Source organism: Cibotium barometz, chromosome 30 (genome assembly GCF_041138505.1).
Source record: "Cibotium barometz isolate CiBa-2024 chromosome 30, ASM4113850v1, whole genome shotgun sequence".
Taxonomy (NCBI): Eukaryota; Viridiplantae; Streptophyta; class Polypodiopsida; order Cyatheales; family Cibotiaceae; genus Cibotium; species Cibotium barometz.
The window spans coordinates 6,558,272-6,581,670 of NC_141075.1; the positions used below are offsets into that span (position 1 = coordinate 6,558,272).

Sequence of the window (23,399 nt, forward strand, 5' to 3'; positions counted from 1 at the left end):
GGTGGTTTTTGTGCTCTTGTAAGAAGAGCAATCTAGACAAAACAGATCTATCATGCATACAAGAGATCAAGCTTTTACTACCAGACAACAAAGAGACAAAGGTAAATCCTTTTCTCAAGGTAGTTACAAACCAAAATCAGAGTCATTGGGCAAGCCTGCAAACAAGGAAGGCAACAAGCCAAACAAGAAGAGCAAATGCAGCTATTACAGGAAACATGGTCACTACATTAATGAGTGTAGGAAGCGTTTGGAGAAGGAGAAAAAGAAAGACTTAGGTATGTGTTAGCATCTAATGCAAAAAATAAATAATCTATAAACTATGCACATGATGATTGGGCTTTCATTATGCCATGCGTTTTTGACCCATCACATAAGGATGCATGCATGGCTGTTATAGATGTACATGTCTGGTATTTTGAGAGTGATGCTAGTAAGCATATTATTTCTCCATTACAGTTTGTTCTCATCATTTAAACGTACTCCATAAGGAAACATTGTTACATATGCAAACAACTCATATCATGTTAAAGGAGTTGGTAAAATTGTTCTCACAGGCTACAAATAGTAGAGCAATCACGCTCTCAGATGTATTAGAACAATCACGCTCTCAGATGTATTATACATACCAGGGATCAAGAAGAACTTGTTATCTGTCTATGCCATTACTTAAGCTGGCTTAGTGGTTTAGTTTGTGGACGACAGATGTATTGTTCATAATCGAAGTGATGGCAATATAATTGTTATTTCTGGTACTTTGTCTCATGGCCTTTACATGCTAGATGCATATGAAAGACAAAAGCATGCTATATGTACAGTTTCTACCACAAAGGCAATGGGTGATGCTAAGTTATGGTATGCACGCTTTGGTCACTTGGACTTTGGTAGTTTGCTGCGTTTGTATAAGCATGAAATGGTATCTAATATGCCACATCTTGGAGCCCCTATCAAACATGTTTGTGAGAGTTGTATTCTTAGAAAAATGCAACGGGCATCACTTTCCAAAGATGGAGAAGTTATTGAGAGAGAACACATATACACATCAAATGTATCCATGGTAAAAGGCCTTGATCCATGAAAGCTCTTGGTGATGTAGATTTTATCTCCGATCTTGAAAAGGGTGATTATTGCATGAAAGACCTCAAAATAAAAACATTGAAGGTGAAAGAAGCCGCTGCAAAAGACGTAGCCACGCCAGGAAACAAGCTGCTGAGAAGCACAAAACGCAACCAAAGCTGTTGTGGAGCCTCCAAAAAGACTTTGGCAGCACAGTGGGAGGGGGTGCACCGTCGAGCGGGCTGAGGTGGCCGTCTTTGTGAGTAAAATAAAATGTTGAAGCTGCGTTTTTTTTTTTGTTTTTTTCTTCTTTTGTTGGTGAAGAGCACCTCGTTGGCTAGTTGACGACGAACTGATTGTTAGTTAGGTGATGTAGTTGCAGCAGAGGCGCTAGACGAGCAACATAGGATGGACGGGGCAGAGTCGCTTGAGAGACTTGCGGAACGGGCAGGTGACTGGAACACTTGCGATACGGGCCGAAAAGCCACTCCAGGAAGGGAAAAACGCACCAGCGGGGCTGGTCGACTGATACACGCAAAGAAGAGGCTCAATGCATCTACAAAGGAGTCCGATAGTGATGACGGATGTTTAGCAACGCGCAAAAGAGAGGCGGCTCACAAAAAAATAACGCACGTGAAGCGCTGGGGATGGCCGTCGAGTAGACTATAACATGTGGAGGAGCATCCGAGTGGCCATAGCCTGCGTTTTCTATATGCATCCGAGACGGCCCCCTATTGGTGCTTGCTCACAAGGGTTGAAGGGCGGCAACACTAAGATGCTGCTGTTGTGGAGATGATAAAGTTGCCAGGCGCATGGGATGATATGAAAGGGAAAAAAGAACGTAGATATGAAGCAAGGAAAAATTAACACAGCTCTCATCCCATGTTGGTACCCACACAAGAAGCTATGAAGGATGAAATATCATCATCATGGTGGTTTGTGTGTGTGAGAGAGAGAGAGAGAGAGAGCTCAAGTGTGAGACAGAGATTGCACAACTTGAATGGTACTTATATGCAAGAATGAAGGACCCAAGTACATGCTTTTATAGGCACTAAGGCCTTTGTCTTTTGACCCTAAACCTAAATAAGGGGTGTTCACACCAGAGAGGACACTAGATTAGACTCCAGACTAACCCCAAAATATCCAACATACATTTTGTACGCTTTACTAGTTTTCACTATTGTAGGAGGTAAGTCGTTAAGCTACTCCCCGGCGTTGCACCAAATATGTTCAAGTTAAGAGCTTATCTTGCCTATGCCAAAATATATATCATTGTGGACCTTTGATGTAGAGCAGTGAAATGCAACTTCCCGATTGTGGGTGTGCTAGCCCATCATCCACATCCTCAATTTGTTTCACTGGGCTAGTACTAGATCCAATATGCAATTCCAAGTCCAAATCTAAGTCCAGATCCAAGTCCAAATATCTAAGTCCAGATCGAAGTCCAAGTCCAAATCCAAATAACTCCAAGCTCGTACATGAGGTACACAGGAGATGTATATAAATGTTGTAGTATATGTTGACCAAACTGTAGATTCTGTTGTCCAAACTCGAGTAGAGACAACCCACCATAAGAAAGTAAGAACACACCAGGACAAGTCTATAAAGTATTATGGCAACTCAGTTGGTATTCCATCAATCTATGGGCATGGATTTAATCTCGATTTAATAAACTACAAGCAAGCAAGAGAGTAGGGAGAAGAGGGATAGCTCACATGTATTCTATTTTAAGGGGAATGTTTATGTATTACTTAATATCAAAATTAGCTTGTATACAAATGACACTCTGGACATAACTTAAAAATGGTCCTCAATGGCCATGATTTATAGCTGTAAGCAACTATATACACGAAGTCTATGACTTCCCCATTTGGCATTAATCCCAAGGTAATGCTACTTCATATATACACAAAGTCTATAACTTCCCCATTTGGTGTTATAAGCACATGGTAAGGCTAGCTCATATAGTCTAGCTCCATCTTACAAAGAAAGGCTTATGTTACATACACGTAAGATGGTGAGACACCTTATAGTAGCATGAGTGGGCAAAACCATATTAACCAAGTGGTTAATAAGCACTTCCACTACCATACACCATTAAAAAATGTAGAGTTAACTCCTAAATCTCATGCATACCACATTTAATCAAATCTTTCTTCAATCAACAATTTAAGCCTTATTATTATAATACACCAAGGAGGGTTCACATGCTTACCTTGTTTTGTCCATAACTCTTTAGTTCGAACTCCATCTCCAGTTCATATGCCTGGCTAGTCCACAACTATGATGTACACATTCTTTGGGCTTTGAAGATTTCCAAATAGCTAAATTTTTAAAGATAATTCATTTGAGTCTTTTACACATATAACTAGCCACTCGCCTTTATTTACATTGGTAATTTTGGGCCTTACCATGGAGGACTTCGTGATGCAATCGTGCCGATATGGAGGGTGCTCACTCGATGGAGATGTCTAGCTGTGTCTTGGTCCATGTGTGCTCACTCGATGGGGATGTCTAGCTTTATCCTGTTCCATGTGTCCCGATTATGGACAATGCTCACTCGATGGGGATGTCTAGCTATGTCCTTGTCCATGTGTCTTGATGAACCTTGTGTAGGATAAGTGTTAAGTTGAGGATCGAGGGCCAAAGAAGTTAATGATATATGTTTATGCAACCCACATCTTGGGATGTCTAACTCTGTCCTTATCCATGTGTCCTGGTGAACCTTGTGTAGGCCAAGTGTTAAGTTGAGGCTCGGGGGCCAAAGAAGTCAATGATATATTTTGTGCAACCCACATCTTGGGATGTCTAGCTTTGTTGTCCTTATCCATGTGTCCTGATGAACCTTGTGTAGGCCAAGTGTTAAATTAAGGCTCGAGGGCCAAAGAAGTCAATGATATATGTTTGTGCAACCCACATCTTGGGATGTCTAGCTCTATCCTTATCCATGTGTCCTAATGAACCTTGTGTAGCCCAAGTGTTAAGCTAAGGCTTGAGGGCCAAAGAAGTCAATGATATATGTTTGTAAAACCCACATCTTGGGATGTTGTATTAATAACACTTTCTCAACTCCAATAGGTATAGTCCCAACCATCTCTAATCTTTATAATACATCACGTAGAGAGAGAGAGAGACATCACGTAGAGAGAGAGAGAGAGAGAGAGAGAGAGAGAGATTATCCCTCCCTGCAAGGGATACATATTTATTGAGAAGATGATTTGTAAATGCTTGTTCTTGGAAATGGGAGCTAGCTATATGTGAGCTATGGTCAACATGTGTGTTTAGTCCATACTAAACAATTTAAAGGGGAAGAAGAGTTTATGCCACATGGCACTCCATGCCATATGGCAATCATGTAAAGAAAAAGGAGAGAAGTGAGGTGGTTGCCATCTAGTATATATTTGTGCATGCAAAAGTAAATGCGTCGTAAGACAAGCTAACTTAGTAGAGAAAGAATCAAACATTTGATTTATATGATTGAGAACAATAAATTTAACTCCATTATTGCAAAAATGTCGAATTGCCCCAAATTTACATAAGCTATAATTGAACATTTGGTTTTTGTTTTCCTTTATTGTGATCTTTAACTAAACATATAACGTCTTAGATAAAATGCCTTACTATACTTGAATGATCAAACATGTTATAGTGATGATGAGTTATGGATGATTAAGCACGTTAGAATATGTGGAAAATAGCCTTGCTTACATTTTAGATATTGAAAATTACCAAAGGTATTTGCACAAGGGTGTTTATCCATGGCAACCTACTAAAATGAGGCAATTTTGACTTTGATCCTTTTTTTTAACTGATTTATTTAAAATACCTTTCAAGGAATTACAAATAATTCTTTATCAAAATGACCTTTATACAATTAATTTTTCATCTTGTATCCTTCTTATGCTCATTTACTTTTTCTGTTCTATTTGTTATAATAAGCATAGAATTCATGAGCTATACTCATCATGTGTAAAGGTGGTCCATGCTATTAGGGGCTTTACACACTTATCACCCTGCCAACTTGGGCACCCATGATAGTGTAAACCCCTTAGTCCTTGCTTGTGATTGTTTTACATTTTTCCATAGTTTTACTTTTTGCGATAGAATGATCCTCTCTTTAGGCGTTGGCAAATTTTTCCATTGTTGATTGCCAAAACACCACTTGCTTGTGAAAGCATTTGATTACTTTTCAGACTAGTCAGGTCGTAGGGCCCGTTGAGAGTTCTACCTTGTCGGCCGCCACAGACAGGTTTATGGTCTGCTTCCAGTATGAAACGACACTTGCCCTGTGAAGAAGGGCAGGCAACCCCAATTCATCTGTTGGATGATGGGTGCCTAGTTCGCATCCTTGGCTTTCTCGCACCTTTACCAGGTAGGTTTTTTTGTCAAACTTTTAATCAGATTCAAGGGGTTTTTTTTTCAGCTTTTTAATGTGTTTCAAAGTAAAGTTATACTCGCTCAGCTTCTCAATATAAATGAGATGTGAAGAAAACTTTGTCAATTTGAGTGGGAGCAAATTGATCAATGAAAATATTTATTGTAATTTACTGGTTTCTTTTTTTGTTTTGATTTGGATAAAAAAGTTTTTTTATCTGCGGGCGACTAAATGGATGATGGGTTTGAGAACAATTGTTTTTTTAATCCCAATCTGTTGATGGATTGAAATTTTAGATTTTTGAAGGAAATAGATAGAAATATGCCGTATTAATTTGAAAGTAAACGAGTACATGGCTGGATGGATAGAAGTTAACAAGTAAATGGGTGGATACAAAGTTCATTTGGATGGAAGTAAATGGCTAGTACTGAGATGTGCAGATCGGTTCAATGCGGCTCGGGTATGCAGGCGGTGGCATGGGCTTGCATCGGATCGACGAATGTGGCTGCGAGTTGATCATTCAATAACGATCTCACCGCTTCAACCACATGTTTTTCCCACCATACAAGATGCGGTCTCAGCAGCAAGGTAAAGTGTTGTTTCCTTTCGTGTATGTTCATGAAAAAGAATAAGTTTGAGCATAATTAGGAGCTTGTTTTCAGATATTATTTGCGTAGCTAGGGAGTATACTTTCCAAAACTTGCAATAACTTTGTCTATTTTTCAGGCCTGGTGATACCATCCTTATCAGTTCTGGAGTGACACACGTGATCTCAAATGTCTGCATTGACAAGCCTCTTTGCTTGGTAGGCAAAGACTATAATTTGTTGCTATCATTCGAGCCATCTTTGTCTATGTTTGGTTAAAATACAGTGGTTCAAGTTTCCAAGTCTTTATGCAACAGCTGGGAGGAGGGGTGTCCCCAGAAGATACTTTATTGATGTGTCCTCGAGGATCTGAGAGGTAAACACGATCTAATGGTGATGATTGAATTTGTGAGTATCATTGTGTTTGGCATTAGCATGTGGTATATTGTTTATACTGAAAGGTAGAAATCGAACGAAGTAACATCAATGGCTTCATATATTTGTGCATGCAAATGCTGTGCCTCCATGGTAAGATCCTCTAATGATGGAGCGGCCAAGACGCAAACAAAACAAAAGCTTTAGAAGGCCTTCCACTCCGTTTCAGTGAAAACATAATTCAAAACAGAAATTGTTGAAATGAGTGCGACTAATACCTCAAGTCTAATGATCTCTCCATTGATAGGAGACTTCTGATGGGTGCAAGATCTGAGAGAGATTATCAAGAGCCATGCTTCTTAGGCATGACTTCTGTTGTGCAATTTCATGGTGGGTTGATTCCACATTGGAACGCATATCGTCCCAAGGCATTAGCCTAGTGGTTAGAGCCCATGGCTTTCAATGTAGAGGTGGGGGTTTCAAAACCTATTGAGGATGCCTTTCCCTTTTGCAAGAGGGAGTTCACATGCTAATGTGTGTATTGTGCCAAAAGCCACCACTCACACATGGACTTTCTTCTGGTGCTCCCCACCTCCATCCATGGTGTTCGTCAACAATGTGCAATGAAGCTCTTCAAAGCTTTATCTTTAGTGCAGGGACATTAGCTGCCATGGACATTAAAGATCACGACTCTATGATGATACATGGTTCTCCCAATGAACATGCAAGAGGAACACCCAATCGGTTGTGCACTTTACTTGTAGGCTCATCCCATAGCTTGTCCATTACCTCGACCATAAAATATTTGGAAGGGTGGTACCCCATTGTAGTACTTGGGTTTGTGATTGTGACTTTCTCTTGGAAGAAAAACGATACTATGTATTGTTGGTCCACTCTTACTCTATTTTGTAATGGGTTTAGTTAGCGCATGTTTTGTAAGGCCCCCTTTATGAGGAGAAGCCACGGTTGAGCAACTTAACACCTAGCTTGGTTTAGACACTAGATGGTGGTCTTAGTGGCCAGATGGTATTGGTAGGTCTGGCACACAGCTAGATAGGCTAGAGGTAGGTGGGGACCGTTAGCCGGAAAATGGGACACACAGGGATGGGTAGATATTACTCTTGGATACCTTGTCCTAACATTGCGGGGCTCAAGATGAGCCCGGATGGTCGTGGGAGGTAGAAAAACTTTTATGTAGGCTCCAGTAGTTCATGGGCTGAGTCTACACTGTGGACGGTGGCACCGACTCTGCTCACGCACTATCACAAAATTCCTTACAGCTTCTTTTTTTCTATTGTTCATGTGTGGCATGTGGAGCTTGACATGACATACATGTATGGCTGGTGTAGCTTGACATGGTGTGTTTGTGTGGCATATGGAGCTTCACATGACAGTACATGTATGGCTGGCGTAGCCTGACATGATAGTACATGTGTGGCTTGTGGGGGCCTGACATGGTGTATATGCATAGCCCATGGAGCCTGACATGATGAAATTCTCTGGGACTAGCTATCTTGGCGATCTTTTGTATTTATGTTCTGGGAAGGTTTCGGAAGGATCATGAGCCTTGGACATTTTATTGGATACAACTGAGCAGATGGGTGTTTCTTCCAATATAATTGCACTCATGTGTGTGCATGACTTTGATTTTATCTTTGGATGACTTGTCTTGTTTGCTTGGACAATGCCTGAGATTTCTGCCTGTGTTGTTCATGGGGCCGGGGACGCCTGGGCACCCTGTGGACGTGTATGTGCACACCTGTTTGGGACTGATAGGTGGTCTACATGTGTTTTGCAGGTGGTAAGTATTCCCAAAAACTCAATTTACAGCTTTATGAATTCACATGTTAATAATTATTGGTGCAGGATCACACTCACTTATAAGTGAGTACACATTGAGCAGGACTTATTTAATACACGTGGCGGCCGAAAATTGGGCACTAGACATTATTTGGACCTCCTTCGTGTAGGCGCCTCCTTTTTGGACCAGAAAAGCACACGTGTGGGCTATTTTCAGCAGGGAAGCCTCCAGATTGGAGGGGGGCGCATGCTTTTCAAGGTGCATGAGGGTTGGTCGGCTGGTTTTTCAGCCTATCGGCAAGCTTCTACAGTCATCCATCGCGACTGAAGTTCACCGAATGCATGGGAGGTGCTGGCTGACTCCTTTTGCATGTTCTCCACTGCTGGCCAGCTGATTTACAGCTTGAATAGAGGTTAAAAATAGAGAGAGAGTTGGTTGTTGGCATCTAGACAGTTTCCCTTCCGACTGGGGGTTTGCAGGCTTGTGCACAACTGCTGGTTGCTTTCTTCTAAGGCTACTGAGGGCTGGTTGACTGCTGAAAACAACCTTTGAGGGCTGGTCGACTTGCTCTATGAGGCAGAAAGGAAGAAGATGATGATGTTGAGTTGTCCTGGGCTGATGTGGGAGTGCTATGGGCTGTCCATAGTTGTCCTGCATGTGCTTGATGCCGGGAATGCTCACCTGTGCTGAGAATTGTCAGAAAATTCAGTTTATGTGATGTTTTCTTGTTTTCATATTGTATTGGAAGAAACAGGTGCAGCCAGTGGTGAACCCTGGGCACCCGCAAAGTTGTATTGGAAGAAGACTCCTTTTTGGTAATCTAACCATAAAGGAGGGGGGGTCAGCCCATCTTTTGGTCCTAGTGTGGTGTACTGTGCAGATTTGTCATCTTGTTTTATCTGGCATGCTTATGTGTATTTTCAGATTTCATGATTGATTAGATTTTTAGTGTTCAGTTGCCCTTCCGTTTACATTGGTATCAGAGCCTAGCTTTCTACACAGTTGCGCCTAATATGATGCTGGATATGGCTGTAAGGAGTCATTATCCGTGAGAGAAGGATGGGATTCTGAGGTAGCCCTTGTCTTATTGTTGCGCCTTGAAAGAGGTTACCTATGGTTTAAGCAGCAGTGAACGTGCAGAAAGACTTCGTGGCCCTCTTGTTTGTGTAGGGACACTGTTGCACCCTTGCAGTCTATTCGGTATCATACTTGGGGAACTGGTAGAGAGTGATTCCGGGGCATGGAAAATTCTTTTCTTTCTGAAAAGTTGAAAGATACATTATGGCCAGCCAGTCTGATCATTCTGTGGAGGACTCTATCACCCGTATTCTCTGCATGCGGGAGGAAGATAAGAGACATGGATCATGTTGGGGCTTTGGCGGGTAACGATCCATCGTTATCTGCTAGGGTTGAGGATTAGCAGGATATTGATGCCTTGATGAATGAGCTTGAAGAGCTCTGTGCTTTGCAAAGAGATCCTGATGTACAGAGGGTCATAGAATCAAAGTCTCATGTCAAGGCTGATGTGGTCACTCTTGATGCAATTGCCCAACAGATGAGAATCGACAAACCTCGAGAGCTGGCTGTTGCTTATTTAAAAAGCCGTGGCGATGTTTTCGATGATGAGGGCAAGTGGGTCTTCACACGGCAGCATCGCAGGCTATCCCATGAAGGAACTCCGATGATGATGTGTGAGGGCATGCAGCCCGCACCAGCGATGTGAGAGGGCATACAAACCGCACCAGTGATGTAAGAGGGCATGCAGTCTCAGCAACAAGTGATATAAGTGGGCATGCAGCCCGAGCAAGTGTTTTGAGGGGGCTTGCAGTCCATGCAATAGATATGAGGGGCATGCAGCCCGAGGAGATGATGTGCATCGACATGCAGCTCGTGGGGATGATGAGTGGTTTTCAGCCCATTTGAGAGATGCAGAAGATCTTCATGCATTGTTGGTGGTGTCTCCACCTTCTAGGTATGTTCTTGCTCCTAGAGCTCCATCCAGAGTGGAAGGTGTTACGCGGGAAATCAGCCCTAGATGTGGGCATCCGTCGCCAACGTAGGCATGACGAGGAGGAGGATGTATTAGAGCGTCGGGATGCCCATCATAGCAAGAAGGCCAAAGAGTTCAAGTCATGGGACAAGGACATTAAATTCGAGAGCTATAATGAAAAGTTGGATACTACCAAGGCACTTGCTTTCATAAGGCAATTTGAAATAGCCTTTTGCATTGAGGAATTTATCGAGAAATCTATGCATAGGCATGTGGGTATGCATCTTAAAGAGACTACAAGCGATTGGTGGATGGCAAAGCTTTTGGATAGGATAGCTGCCCGTACATGGAGTGCTTTCAAAGAGCAATTTTATGATCAGTTCCTTCGTCCTCACTATGAGAAGGATGTACGAAAGGAATGGGATTGGCTAACACAGGATGAAGGCGAATCCGTTTCCTCTTATGTTTCAAAGTTTTGGTGGATTCTTCTCAAAGTCTACACCTTTCATGACGATTAGTGAGGATGAGAAGAAAAGAAAGTTTGAGTCAGAGCTACAACAACGAATCATTCAAAAGAGCCTTGCAATGTACCCCCACAACACTTTATAGGAACTCATATACTCAACAACTATTTCTGAGGAGTTTCATGGCAAGGGAGCATAAAAAAGACAAGAATTCAGCTCATACAAAGGAAAATACAGAGCTGGAAATGAGCAGAAAAAGGGTGGACAGCCACCTAAGTTTATGCCTCATGAGTCCAAGGATGCAAAAGGAGGCTCAGAAAAGAAGCCGGGGGGTAAAAAGGATGATTCTAAGCTGTTTAGACAGCATATCTATGATTGCATGAGAGAGGGGAAGTGCTTCACATGTGGGAGCAAAGATCACATGAAAGCTCAATGCTCCTAGAATCTCAAAAAGAATAATGTGCAGGATGCCAAACCGGGTGTGAATGTTATACCCGATGTTCAGGGTAACATTGCACATGAACCAAAGAGCAGGATTTTATGCAAAGCTTGGGCCAAGTTAAAGGACCAAATAGCTTTATTCCTTTTTGATAATGCCTCAACGGATAACTTCATATCCATATAGATGGCTAATGCTCTTGGGTTAAAGCCTAAGGAATTGGGCATGGACTTTCATGCAGATGCTGTCTTTGAGGGCAAGGAAGTTAAGGTCACTCCCATCATTGGGAAGCTTCACATACAAATACAGGGATATTTGGATCAAGGAGACTTCCTCACGGCACCACTTACAGGATGTGATGTGATACTTGGGATGTCTTGGCATTACCGTTTGGATCCAAAGATTTTGCACAAAGAAAAGAAAGTTATGTTTACTCATAGGGGTAGGGAAGTTTGTATTGATGCGGGTACTATTGGGAGTACCATACCCGTTGTAAGCCATATATCTATTTCAAAGGCATTAAAGAAATCAGCTTGTTCTTACTTGGTCTCTGTACGTGATAATGTTGAGCATGATGCTGTAGCTCTCGTAGATCAAGATAAGATTGATTTCTTAAGTGAATATACTGATTGTTTTGCTGATTCACTACCAGGACAATTACCTCCAGAGAGGCCAAAGGATCATTGTATTGACATAATCCTTGGGAGCTCTCCTCCTAACCGACCTCCTTATAGGGTGAGTGCTACCCAACAAGAGGAAATCACTACTCAAGTAAATGATTTACTTGAGAAGGGGTTGATAAGGCCAAGTTCTTCGCCTTATTGTTCTCCAGTTTTACTTGTGCAGAAAAAGGATGGGACATACAAGATGTGTGTTGATTATAGGGCCCTTAACAAGATTACTATCAAGAACAGGTTTCCGATTCTTCGAATCGATGATATTCTTGGTAAACTTGAGGGAGTTGCTTGTTTCAGTCGCATTGATCTTAAGAGTGGTTACCATCAGATTCAAGTGGTACCTCAAGATGTGCACAAAACAGCTTTTCGAACATCATTTGGATTATACGAGTATTTGGTTGTGCCATTTGGACTTACAAATGCTCCCGCCACTTTCAATAGAATGATGGACATAATTTTTAGACCTCACCGCAAGTTCACATGAACTTTCTTTAATGATATTATCATTTTCTCAAAGAGTGAGACGGAGCATAAAGAGCATCTTGCCATTGTTTTGAAGAGCGAAGGAAACATAAGCTTTTCATCAAAAGAAGAGTGAATTCTTCTTGTCAAAAATTCACTATATAGGGCATATTGTTTCCAAGGATGGAGTACGCATGGATCCCGCAAAGATGTGGCAAGCTAGTGCGTAGGTATCTTGTGAAGTTTAAAAACTCTTCAGCTATGGATGCAAAATGGATGGACGAGGATTATTTTGCGGTTTATCCGGAACTTCTGAAGGCCTACTTGGAAACTTTTCAGTTGCGGTCAACTGCTTAGAAGCCGGGGGGAATGTCACAGAATTCCTTATAGCTTCTATTTTTCTATTGTTCATGTGTGGCATGTGGAGCCTGACATGACATACATGTATGGCTGGTGTAGCCTGACATGGTGTGTCTGTGTGGCATATGGAGCCTGACATGACAGTACATGTATGGCTGGTGTAGCCTAACATGATAGTACATGTGTGGCTTGTGGGGGTTTGACATGGTGTACATGTATGGCCCAGGGAGCCTGACATGATGAAATTCTCTGGGACTAGCTATTTTGGAGATCTTTTGTATTTATATTCTGGGAAGGTTCTGGAAGGATCATGAGCCCTGGACATTTTATCGGATACAACTGAGCATATGGGTGTTTCTTCCAATATAATTGCACTCATGTGTGTGCATGACTTTGATTTTATCTTTGGATGACTTGTCTTGTTTGCTTGGACAATGCGTGAGATTTCTGCCTGTGCTGTCCATGGGGCCGGGGACGCTTGGGCACCCTGTGGACGTGTATGTGCACACCTGTTTGGGGCTGACAGGTGGTCTACATGTGTTTTGCAGGTGGTAAGTATTCCCAAAAACTCAATTTACAGCTTTATGAATTCACATGTTAATAATTATTGGTGCAGGTTCACACTCACTTATAAGTGACCGGATAACTTATAAGTGAGTACACATTGAGCAGGACTTATTTAATACACGTGGCGGCCAAAAACTAGGCACTGGACATTATTTGGACCTCCTTCATGTAGACGCTCCCTTTCTGGACCAGAAAAGCACACGTGTGGGCTATTTTCAGCAGCAGGGAAGCCTCTATTATTGAGAAAAACTCCAGATTGGAGGGCGGTGCATGCTTTTCAGGGTGCATGAGGGCTGGTCGGCTGGTTTTTCAGCCTGTTGGCAAGCTTCTACAGCCATCCATCGCGACTGAAGTTCACCGGATGCATGGGAGGTGTTGGTCGACTCCTCCTGCATGTTCTCCACTGCTGGCCGGCTGATTTACAGCTTGAACAGAGGCTGGACAGAGGTTAAAAACAGAGAGGAAGAGCTGGTCGTGGGCATCTAGACAGTTTTCCTTCTGACCGGATGTAAACCGGCCTCGGTCTTCAGGCAAAAAACCAAAGGGCGGTGCAAAAACAAACTTGCACACAAAACACTTCAACACCTTTGAGGACCAAGAAAAGGAAAACAAACAGGGGGAGCTAGAGTGCTCCTGCAAGCAGTACACGGACACCGATTGGCCCCAAAACGCAGTGGCGTCCCTTGCGGTATTTCTTTAATTGATTATAAGAGCTTTGATTACAATAAGGCTGAAAACTCAGCCGTCACAGTAGAACTCCTGAAACCTGCAAAGACCCTGCATCATGGCTTCTTGTCCACTCGGCATCCACAAACAAGTCCATCCATTGTTCACATCGAAAGACTCTCTCACATTGAGTTTGCATACAGAATCTTTCTCCCATGATCAGGGCTGCCACAACCATCCATAGCCTCTCACCCTATGAACAGCATCACACCCTGACACATCCAGTGCTTCTGCATCACAACACACTCCCAAACTATCTCTCATAAGAGAACTCACATCACAGAACAACATACCATACATTAGACACACTGTACACTCCCTCTCTACCTTCCAAGGATACTATCCATCTCTGTCATGGATCCCCTGTCCCCTGTCCAATCAGTAGCAAGGCTGTACCAAACATGTGTCCACTTCTGTGACCGCTGCCTGCATGTGACCTATCTCCTGGAGAACCATAAACATGTTTCCTCTAGAAACCTACGAGCTGTTTCCACATGAAACCCTTAGGCCTGTTTCCCTTTGAAACTTGTGTCCTATTTTCATACAGAACCATTGACAGCACCATTCAACAACAGTGCCAACAACGGCATACATCTAGTTACCTGTTCCCTCATGAAACATCTGGAAACATAGAGATGCCCATAATTGTAGGTCCCTCTGTTCCTTTCTAGCAGGAAGAAAACAATCTGCTCCATGAGCACGTAGCCATGCGAGCTTGCATCACTCCCATGCCAAGAAACACTTTCAATTGACTTGTACTTGCAGCCGGAAACCCAAGCACATAGCTGAATTTGCATCCAACCAAAAACAGCCCATAAACAGTCTCAAAATTGCTCATGTTCGTAGCCACATGCATTGCCACAAAACAGTCCATAAACCCTTTCCACAACAGTCCTGAACCAAAGCAAAGGGAAGCTGAAAGTTCCATCAGTTGAACGCCATCGACATGATGTTTATGTTCATGAAAAACCAGCCCCTATCCGCCTTCATGTCCAGAGAAACCAGCCCCCTAGCCACCCAGGAGAAGAGCACGCAGCCCTGAGCGCCTGCAGTCCAGCCCTCCTGTGCACCAAGCGAGAGAGAGAGAGAGAGAGAGAAGAGCATGTGCCGAAGCTTCAGCCCTCCTCCTACTGTTCAGCCCTCAGCTTTTGCACACATAGAAAAGCGCCCAAAAGCAGCCCGACTCCCAAAAAGCAAGAGAGAGAAAGAGAGAGACCTGTCTCTTCAGTCTCCAGAACCTCCCCCAGACTTGCGAAGAAATGAAATGTTATATTAACGTCTTCAAAAGGCCATAATGACCTATGAGACCAAAAAGTTACATCATGGTGGATCTGATACAATGTCTGGATAAAAAACCAGAAAATGAAAAAATAAAGATGATACTACTGGCACCTAGAAAATGAAACTGGAACTGGAAGGTAAACAGAAACCCTTATAGGGTGTGAATATAGTGAAGGGGGGGGGGTACGCTATGGAGGTGAGTGGAGTACAGTGAGGGGATACAATATCATGTGGAACGGGGGGGAACACTATGGAGGTGCCTCCATCTCATAATATGTGCCGCATCGAACGCTGGCGGATCTCCTCAATATCCTCTGTGGTCAGCACCCTGACTAGGTGTTCCGCATGTCTCGCAAGAATAATCCGAATACGCCGCTGCAACCTCCGTCTATGCTGGGATGCCCTCCCCCGTAGTCGTGGGCGTCTGGACCACCCAAGCTCAATCGCACGATCAATTAGTGTACCGCTGGTGTGGGCGGTATCCATGTCTTGTTGCTGATGTGGTCCATCTGGCGCAGTGATGGCTGGATTAAAGAAGTCTGTAATGTGCCTCTGAGTCTGGCTCTCTGTGCGCCTAAGCAGGCTATCTCTATATCTCCGCAGCTCAAGCAAGAGCAATCCCAAACACCTCTGGTCTTGGTACCCCATGACTCTGGAAAGTGGTCCAAAACCCTCTCTGAATAAACAGTGGAAACGACCACGTATCTCATAGTATGCAGTACAATGGCATATATAATGCAGCTCTGTCTCTGGCTCTCCATGGCATACTCGACATATCCTGGCCTCAGCTGGTATACCTCTATATCGGCCAATCTCAATCTCAAGCTGGTGTGAGGATGTGCGAATCTGACCAATAGCACATCGTACTGCATAAGACAAGTGTACATCCATGTAACTGGGTCTGATCACAAAACCATCTGCTGTGAGCTGAAGAAAATGCTCTTTGTAGAAAGCCATCTTCGTGCCCAGCTTCTCAGTCAGCTGTATCCATGTCCTCCTAATGTCCAGCTGAACTAAATCCTGACGGATGAGTCTGGTAATCTCTATCCGTGTGAGAGTGAGAGAGGGTGCCTCCAGAGAATACTGGAAGGGAGGCAATCTGTCCATGCTAAAACCATGTGCCTGGAACCAAGCTGTTGTCATGTGCATCCCGCACTTGGATGCCACGTAGACATTTCTGTACAGAAGGTGCAGGACCTGGGATGGTGAACTGGTCCCATGTGAGCCCAGTCCGAGACGAGTCAGCCAGGGATCCATCTCAGTCGTCCGAGGCCAGGTGTGCATTGTCCTGCACAAGAGTCTAAGGTGAGGTGTGCACTGTCCTGCACATGAAACAGTGCCAGTCCGCGCCCCTCTAGAATGATGTTAGTGGTTCTGTGTATCTGGTATGGTACTGGATGCCAGATCACTGAGTAGATTATGTTTAGGACAAGGGGCCAGCCCATAGGGCTACCCCGGAGCTTAGTATGGGCATGGGAATGGTGTGAAACCATCCCCATGAGGGCCAGGAAGGCCCAGGCTGGACCCACCAGCCATGGAAGGGCTGTGGGACAGCCCTAGGGCAAAGATAAGGCTATTTTCAGGAGCATACAGCCTTTAAATGGCTGTAGGGCATGTATGGGGCAGCCCATACAGGCTGCCCAGCCTTGGGATTGTGGACAAAAGTTGTGTCCAACCAATCAGAAGCAGGCGCATCACTTTCAGCCTGTTAGGAAAAAAAGGCTGTATTTTTTGGGATTTAATTCAGCATTTATTGCTGAATTTCACCAGTCGTGGGACATAGCTTGTTTTTCAGCTGGCCGACTGCTCCTGAGGAGGAGTATAAATAGTGGAGGCCATAATCCCATCATTCATCTCAGTTTTCACCAAGTGCTCAAGCCAATCAAGGGCCAGTCAAGCCAAGGAGATTGCCAAGCAAAGGGGTGGACTTCTGAAGGTCAAGGGCAGGACTTTCCAGCCAAGAAAAGGTCAAGTTTTCTGTATTTGTTTTCAGATTTACATCATTCTAATAATGCAAATACACCATCCGTGGTGGGGGCCCTACAGAGGGTAATTGGGACCCAATACTGTGTCCTCTCCATCTCCCCCTTCTCTCTCTATTTTCTGCACATCCCCTTTCAGTTTGTGCGTTAATTTCCGTCGCGAAAAGAGTGCTGATTTCTGAGTTTTGAAGTACCGATCCTTCTCCGAAGCTTCCGCATACTACAGATGTCATCGGTCCATACCAACAAGCCGTGTCTCCCTGTAAGGCTAACTGTCGGGAGGACTCAAGGGCGAGGCGTGCATATCTGTCTCGGGGGAGATCCCACAAGCCATGTATGTAGGAGACTGCCAGCTCTGCTCGAATAATCTCATGAGGTACCAAGGCCTTGGCTCTAATAATCCTAGCAATCATAGATACCAAAGGCCTCTCCATACCTCTCCACTCGCCTGCGCTGTGATGGCCCACTGAAGGTCCCCATATCTGCACTCCATAAAGCATAGCTGATGTCACTAGAGTGTCAAAAAGCCAAAGTTTCGTTCGAGGTTCCTGAAACTGAACCTGTGAACACATCCTCTCCAAACCACCCAGGGCTGCATGTGCTCTAGTCAATCTAGTCTCTGCTGCTCTCCTCATCGAAAACACTGGCCCACTGAATACTACCCCAAGATATGTATATGCATCTGTATACTCCACAATCTCCTGCCCATATGTAAATGTGGGAGCTGATCGCCTAACCCATTGTGGCGTGGTGTTAAACACCATAACCTTGGTTTTGCCAAGGTTGACAGACAATCCACTATCATGTGCAAACTCATGTAAAGCATCCAGATGACGCTGCATACCCTCAGGGGAGTCAGAGATCAACACAATATCATCAGCATATAACAATAGTGGGATCCATGTACCTGCTAGCTGGGCTCCTCTATCCCCCAATCTCTCAATGTAGTGAGAAGCCTCATCCACATACATACCAAACAATGAAGGAGATAACGGGCAATCTTTCTTCACTCCTATAGTGGAGTGAACCAAAGTAGAGACCCCCTCTGGGGTGCGTACCTGTCCTGCAACTGATCTATATAAAGCCATAATCCCCCATCTGAGCTCTGTGGGTACCCCCATCTCCTCTAATCGCCTCATCAATCTGGCTCTGGGCACTGTATCAAATGCTTTGCGGAAGTCCACAAAGCTACAATAAATCCGTCGCCCATGCGACCTGCCCTCCTCAATAATGGCCCGCAGAGTCAAGATGTGGTCAAGAGTAGAGAAACCTCTCCTGAACCCTGCCTGTCCCTCTGCTCGAATGCCCTCTCTCTGCCCATCTACTCAACTGCTACTCAAGAATGGATGCATACAATCGTGCTAGTGTGTGACCAATCATAATAGTGCGATAATTCCCTGGCTCCATAGGGTCCTCTGACTTGAAGAGAGAGAGAGAGATCGGCTGTGCACTTCTTGCAGCCTGGCAGTCCTCCAAGGAGAAGCACATATCTCTGCTGCATCTGCCCGTCCAGCCCTCCCTGCAGACCTGTGTGCTTCTCACGAGAGAGAGAGAGAGAGAGAGAGAGAGAGAGAGCTGCAGCCCGGCTACCCCTTTGTTCAGCCCACCAGTAGTTAGGAGAGGGAGAGGGCTCTGCGCTTCCTGCAGCCCGACTGCTGCTGTATTCAGCCCACCTCCATCAAGTCCTGCCCACGATTGCCCTCCATGGGGGAGAGGGAAAACGAAGAAGCACCCCGGTCCCCTGTCCCGACCAGCTTGCCAGATTTTTCCACAAGCCAAAGCCCCTTTTTAATAAAAGAGAGGCGCCTCTTTTCTGCCCGCCAACCCCTCTTTTTTCCAAAAAGCACACATGTGGCCCATATAATAGCATATGGGCCACGTTTACTTTCATAAAGGGCATTATAACGTTTTTAAAGGTTTTTAAAACCTTTTGAGTTAAAATCTCTTTGCTCCCTTCACACTTGGGGTTGTTCACACATGGGTTTCCTTTTGAACTCCAATTTGATGCCATTCACACTCTCCACCATGTCCCCGTGCACACCTGCATATTGTCCAGAGAAAAACACAGGGTTGTGACACCGGGGGTTTGCAGGCTTGTGCACAACTGTTGGTCGCTTTCTTCTGAGGCTACTGAGGGCTGGTTGACTGCTGAAAACAGCCTTTGAGGGCTGGTCGAGTTGCTCTATGAGCCAGATAGGAAGAAGATGATGATGTTGGGTTGTCCCGGGCTGATGTGGGAGTGCTATGGGCTGTCCATAGTTGTCTTGCATGTGCTTGATGCTGGGAATGCCCACTTGTGCTGAGAATTGTGAGCAAATTCAGTTTATGTGATGTTTTCTTGTTTTCATATTGTATTGGAAGAAACAGGTGCAGCCAGTGGTGAACCCTGGGCACCCGCGAAGTTGTATTGGAAGCAGACTCCTTTTTGGTAATCTAACCGTAAAAGGGGGGGGGGGGGGGGTCAGCCCATCTTCTGGTCCCTAGTGTGGTGTACTGCGCAGATTTGTCATCTTGTTTTATTTGGCATGCTTATGTGTATTTTCAGATTTCATGATTGATTAGATTTTCCGTGTTGAGTTGCCCTTCCGTTTACACGCACCAATGTGGTCTAGTCATGGCTGCCCTGCGTCTTCATGTCTATATGACACACTATGAGGCCTGTCTCAACATAGTTCAACAATATCATTGTGTCTTTACCTCCTTACCTTACAGTCACACTCTTAGCAGTTTTAGCAACCATCTAAACTCCCTTTGCGCGGGAGTGTACGAGTGTGGAATGCAACCATCATTGTATCTTTGCTTTTATTCCAATATACTCTACTTCTCTCTCTCTCATTGTCTTCTACTGTTCTTAAGCTCTAGTTTAAAAAAAGTTTTGTGAGTGTTCGAAGTTTACACTACCTTTGTAGGGTATGAAGTGCTATCTATACAAAGAGAGAGATTGCATCAATGGAAGCTCCATGTTTTAAAGTAAAATTGAAGAACTCTTCGAGATGATTGTTTCAAGTCCAATTTTGCACAATTATAATGAGTGTAGCACAACATGCATTCTTGAGAATCCTAAAAGCAAGGCAAGCGCTAGAGGGGGAAAACCACAAAAAAAGAATCTAAGAAGTGGAAAAATTGTTACCATCTGGACTCTTCTCCGATAAACTTTTGGCTTGGATGGGCCACACAGTCAGTTTGGAAGAACCCAAGGGCTTGGATGAGTCTAGGAGCTCGGGTTTGGGTTGTGTCTTCACACCTAGATTCCTTGTGTCACCGTTTGGCCACTTATATGGTTTCCCCTAGTTTCTCGTGCCCAAATGTTGCCAGTTTCTCGCGCCCAAATATGGCCAGTATGTGGATCCGAGTGTTATGGGTCCCAATTCTGCGCTTTCCGATGTGCTAGATTCGTGACATGTTCCATGACCAGGAGATTTGTCCATAAATCAAGTGCACATCCACACATATCATGTGTTTGCCTTCTATGAATGTCCAGTTCACGAGCGTGGGACGCCTATCTATGAACCGTGCGAGTGCCTTGTATTCTGACGTGTTTTGTGGCCTGTGAACAGGTGGTAAGTTTACCTAAAACCTTTGTTATTTTTTTAATTAAAATTGCTTTGTAATGTTCTAACCTTAGCAGGTTCACATTTATTAGTAAGTGAGTGGACACTTGTTAAAAGTGCCCGGGGCCCAACCCAGTGGGCACCCAAATGACCATGACATGTGAAGTGGACATCCCACTTATACATTTTAATCCCCCACATGTTATGAAGGATGGTGGAGAACAAATCGAGGTCATGCAAGGCTTATTCCGACTCATGTAATTTTTTCGAAAAGAAGCGCATACCATTTTGGAATTCATCGCTTTTGCTCATAGTTCTCAATATGCAGGTCGGTTTGCAAAATGGAAGGCATATTGTTGATCTCCACCTACATCTCGACCCTTAGCCACCTTGTTGGTTATGTTGCTGGTCGATCTACTGTAGGCTGCTAGCCAATAACCTACAGGCTGCTGGTCGACTACTGAGGCTTGGTCGTATAGCCCCTACGGTTGCTAAAATCCTTCTACATGTTGGACACTCCAAGCTCTTCAAATTGGGACACTTTAATGATCTCTTGGTTGATGCTGCTAGCCGATCATCTACAGGCTGCTGGTCGACTACTGAGGCTTGGTTGTACAACCCCTACGGTTGCTAAAATCCTTCTTCTACCTGTTGGACATTCCAAGCTCTTCAAATTGGGACACTTTAATGATCTCTTGGTTGATGGCTAGCTTCTAAAATAGGTCGGACAACATCTTTATCTTCCAATGAGACTCCTTCCACCAAGAGTGCCCAGTCCAGGCACCAGTATGGGCACACGAGCATCCTGTGTGGACCTGGAAAGCTAGTACCGTGACCAGTCACTCCAGTGAAGAGCGGGAGAACGTCTCCAGGGACATTGACTACGAAAGAAGCTCGTCTTCGACCATCTTGTCTGGTATCTGTATTCATTCTTGGTGCATTTATGGTAAATCTGGCTTAAAAGCCTATGGAACATTGTACAAACAAAATACTCCAATAATATACTTGGTATTGAGGGCGGGGGTCTGTGCACTCTCTCGTTTCCAGTTTTGTCTATGTGTTGAGGTGTCTTAAAAATCGTAAGTGTTTGTGTTGCTAAATCACCATATGGTGCCCAATACGTGTTGCATTACATTGGTATCAGAGCACGGTTGTTTCCCTCTCCTCAATGGGGAAACGATCATGTGGGCTTGGAATCCGTGTTGATAGCACACTCGACCCTATGGACAACCAAACAAGACGTGAGGAAGTGCCCAACTCTAGAGGGTACGCTAGTGTTACACATGCCGCGGATGCATCTCGTGGCAGATATGTGGCAAGTCCTCCTGACCCCAATATGGTTTTGGTGGGACAGCTATCCCGTGGCAAGGAGAAGGTTTATGAAGATGACCGCAATGCATTGAGGGCTGAATTGGATCATGTAAAGTGGCAGTTGTAGGCAAGAGAAGAGGAGTTGAAGCTTCTTCATGAGAACCTGCAGGTTCACAAGCTTATTGAAGCCACCAAAGCTGAATCCATGGTTGACCGTACTTTTGATTCCATGGCCAGGAAGTTGGGTGTGAAGCCAAGGGAGTTGGCTCTTACATACCTTATATGGAATGGAGATGTAATGGAAGGTGAAGCAGCATGACAGTAAAGAGAGGGTTGCATGCAAAGCATGGGGCCAAATTAAGGACTACCCTGCTCTTTTCGTGTTTGATGATTGTGCAGCAGACAACTTCATCTCTACACATATGGCAACCGCATTGGGCATTGAGGTTCAGGACACGGGACCCCAACTTGAAGCAGAATTTGCCTTTGTGGGAAAGGAGGTGCAAGTTACTCCTCTTATTGGAAAGTTACGTGTGCATATTCAGGGATATCTCGACCTTGAGTATTTCTTGGTTGCTCCAGTCAATGGATGTGATGTGTTATTGGACAAACCATGGCATCACGGTCTTGAACCTTCAAGGACTACACGTCAAATAAAGTTACTTTTATGCATAAGGACCGTAAACATGTTATTGATGCTGGCAAGGAAGGGGATTCAACAAGCCCAATTGTATCCCACATCCAGATTAATAAAGCAATGAAAAAGATCCTTTCCGCGTACTTGGTTTTTGTTCGAGATAATATAGAACATAGCAATGTTCATGCGGATACTCCTCTTATTGGAAAGTTACGTGTGCATATTCATGGATATCTCAACCATGAGTATTTCTTGGTTGCTCTAGTCATGTGATGTGTTATCGGGCAAACCATGGCATCACGGTCTTGATCCTTCAAGGACTACACGTCAAATAAAGTAACTTTTATGCATAAGGGCCATAAACATGTTATTGATGCTGGCAAGGAAGGGGATTCAATCCCAATTGTATTCCACATCCAGATTAATAAAGCAATGAAAAAGATCCTTTCTGCGTACTTGGTTTTTGTTCGAGATAATGTAGAACATAGCAATGTTCATGTGGATAATTAGGATAAGCTAAAATTTCTAAATGGCTTTAAAGATAGTTTTGCTGACACATTGCCAGCAGAGCTACCTCTAGAAAGACCAGATGATCCTCACATAGATCTTGTGCCAAGTAGTTCTCCACCTAACAAACCCACAGTGTATGTGAGTGTTGCACAGCATGAGGAGATTATGAAGCAAGTAAATGAGCTTTTGGAGAAGGGTTTGGTTTAGCCGAGCGCTTCACCATTTTGTTCTCTTGTGCTTCTAGTACGAAAG

General features: G+C 44.1%; 1 protein-coding gene across 1 annotated transcript in view; it reads left to right on the plus strand.

The window, feature by feature from the left end:
- Positions 1-5,171: 5,171 nt before the first annotated feature.
- The window catches only part of SKIP5 (SKP1/ASK-interacting protein 5), a 55,030-nt gene continuing 36,802 nt past the window's right edge, over positions 5,172-23,399 (plus strand). Inside the window, exons 1-4 of the mRNA XM_086823827.1 lie at positions 5,172-5,425; positions 5,869-6,016; positions 6,155-6,233; positions 6,332-6,390. Of these exons, the coding sequence (XP_086679953.1) occupies positions 5,323-5,425; positions 5,869-6,016; positions 6,155-6,233; positions 6,332-6,390 (389 nt within the window). The 5' untranslated portion in view covers positions 5,172-5,322. The remainder of the gene's footprint in view (positions 5,426-5,868; positions 6,017-6,154; positions 6,234-6,331; positions 6,391-23,399) is intronic.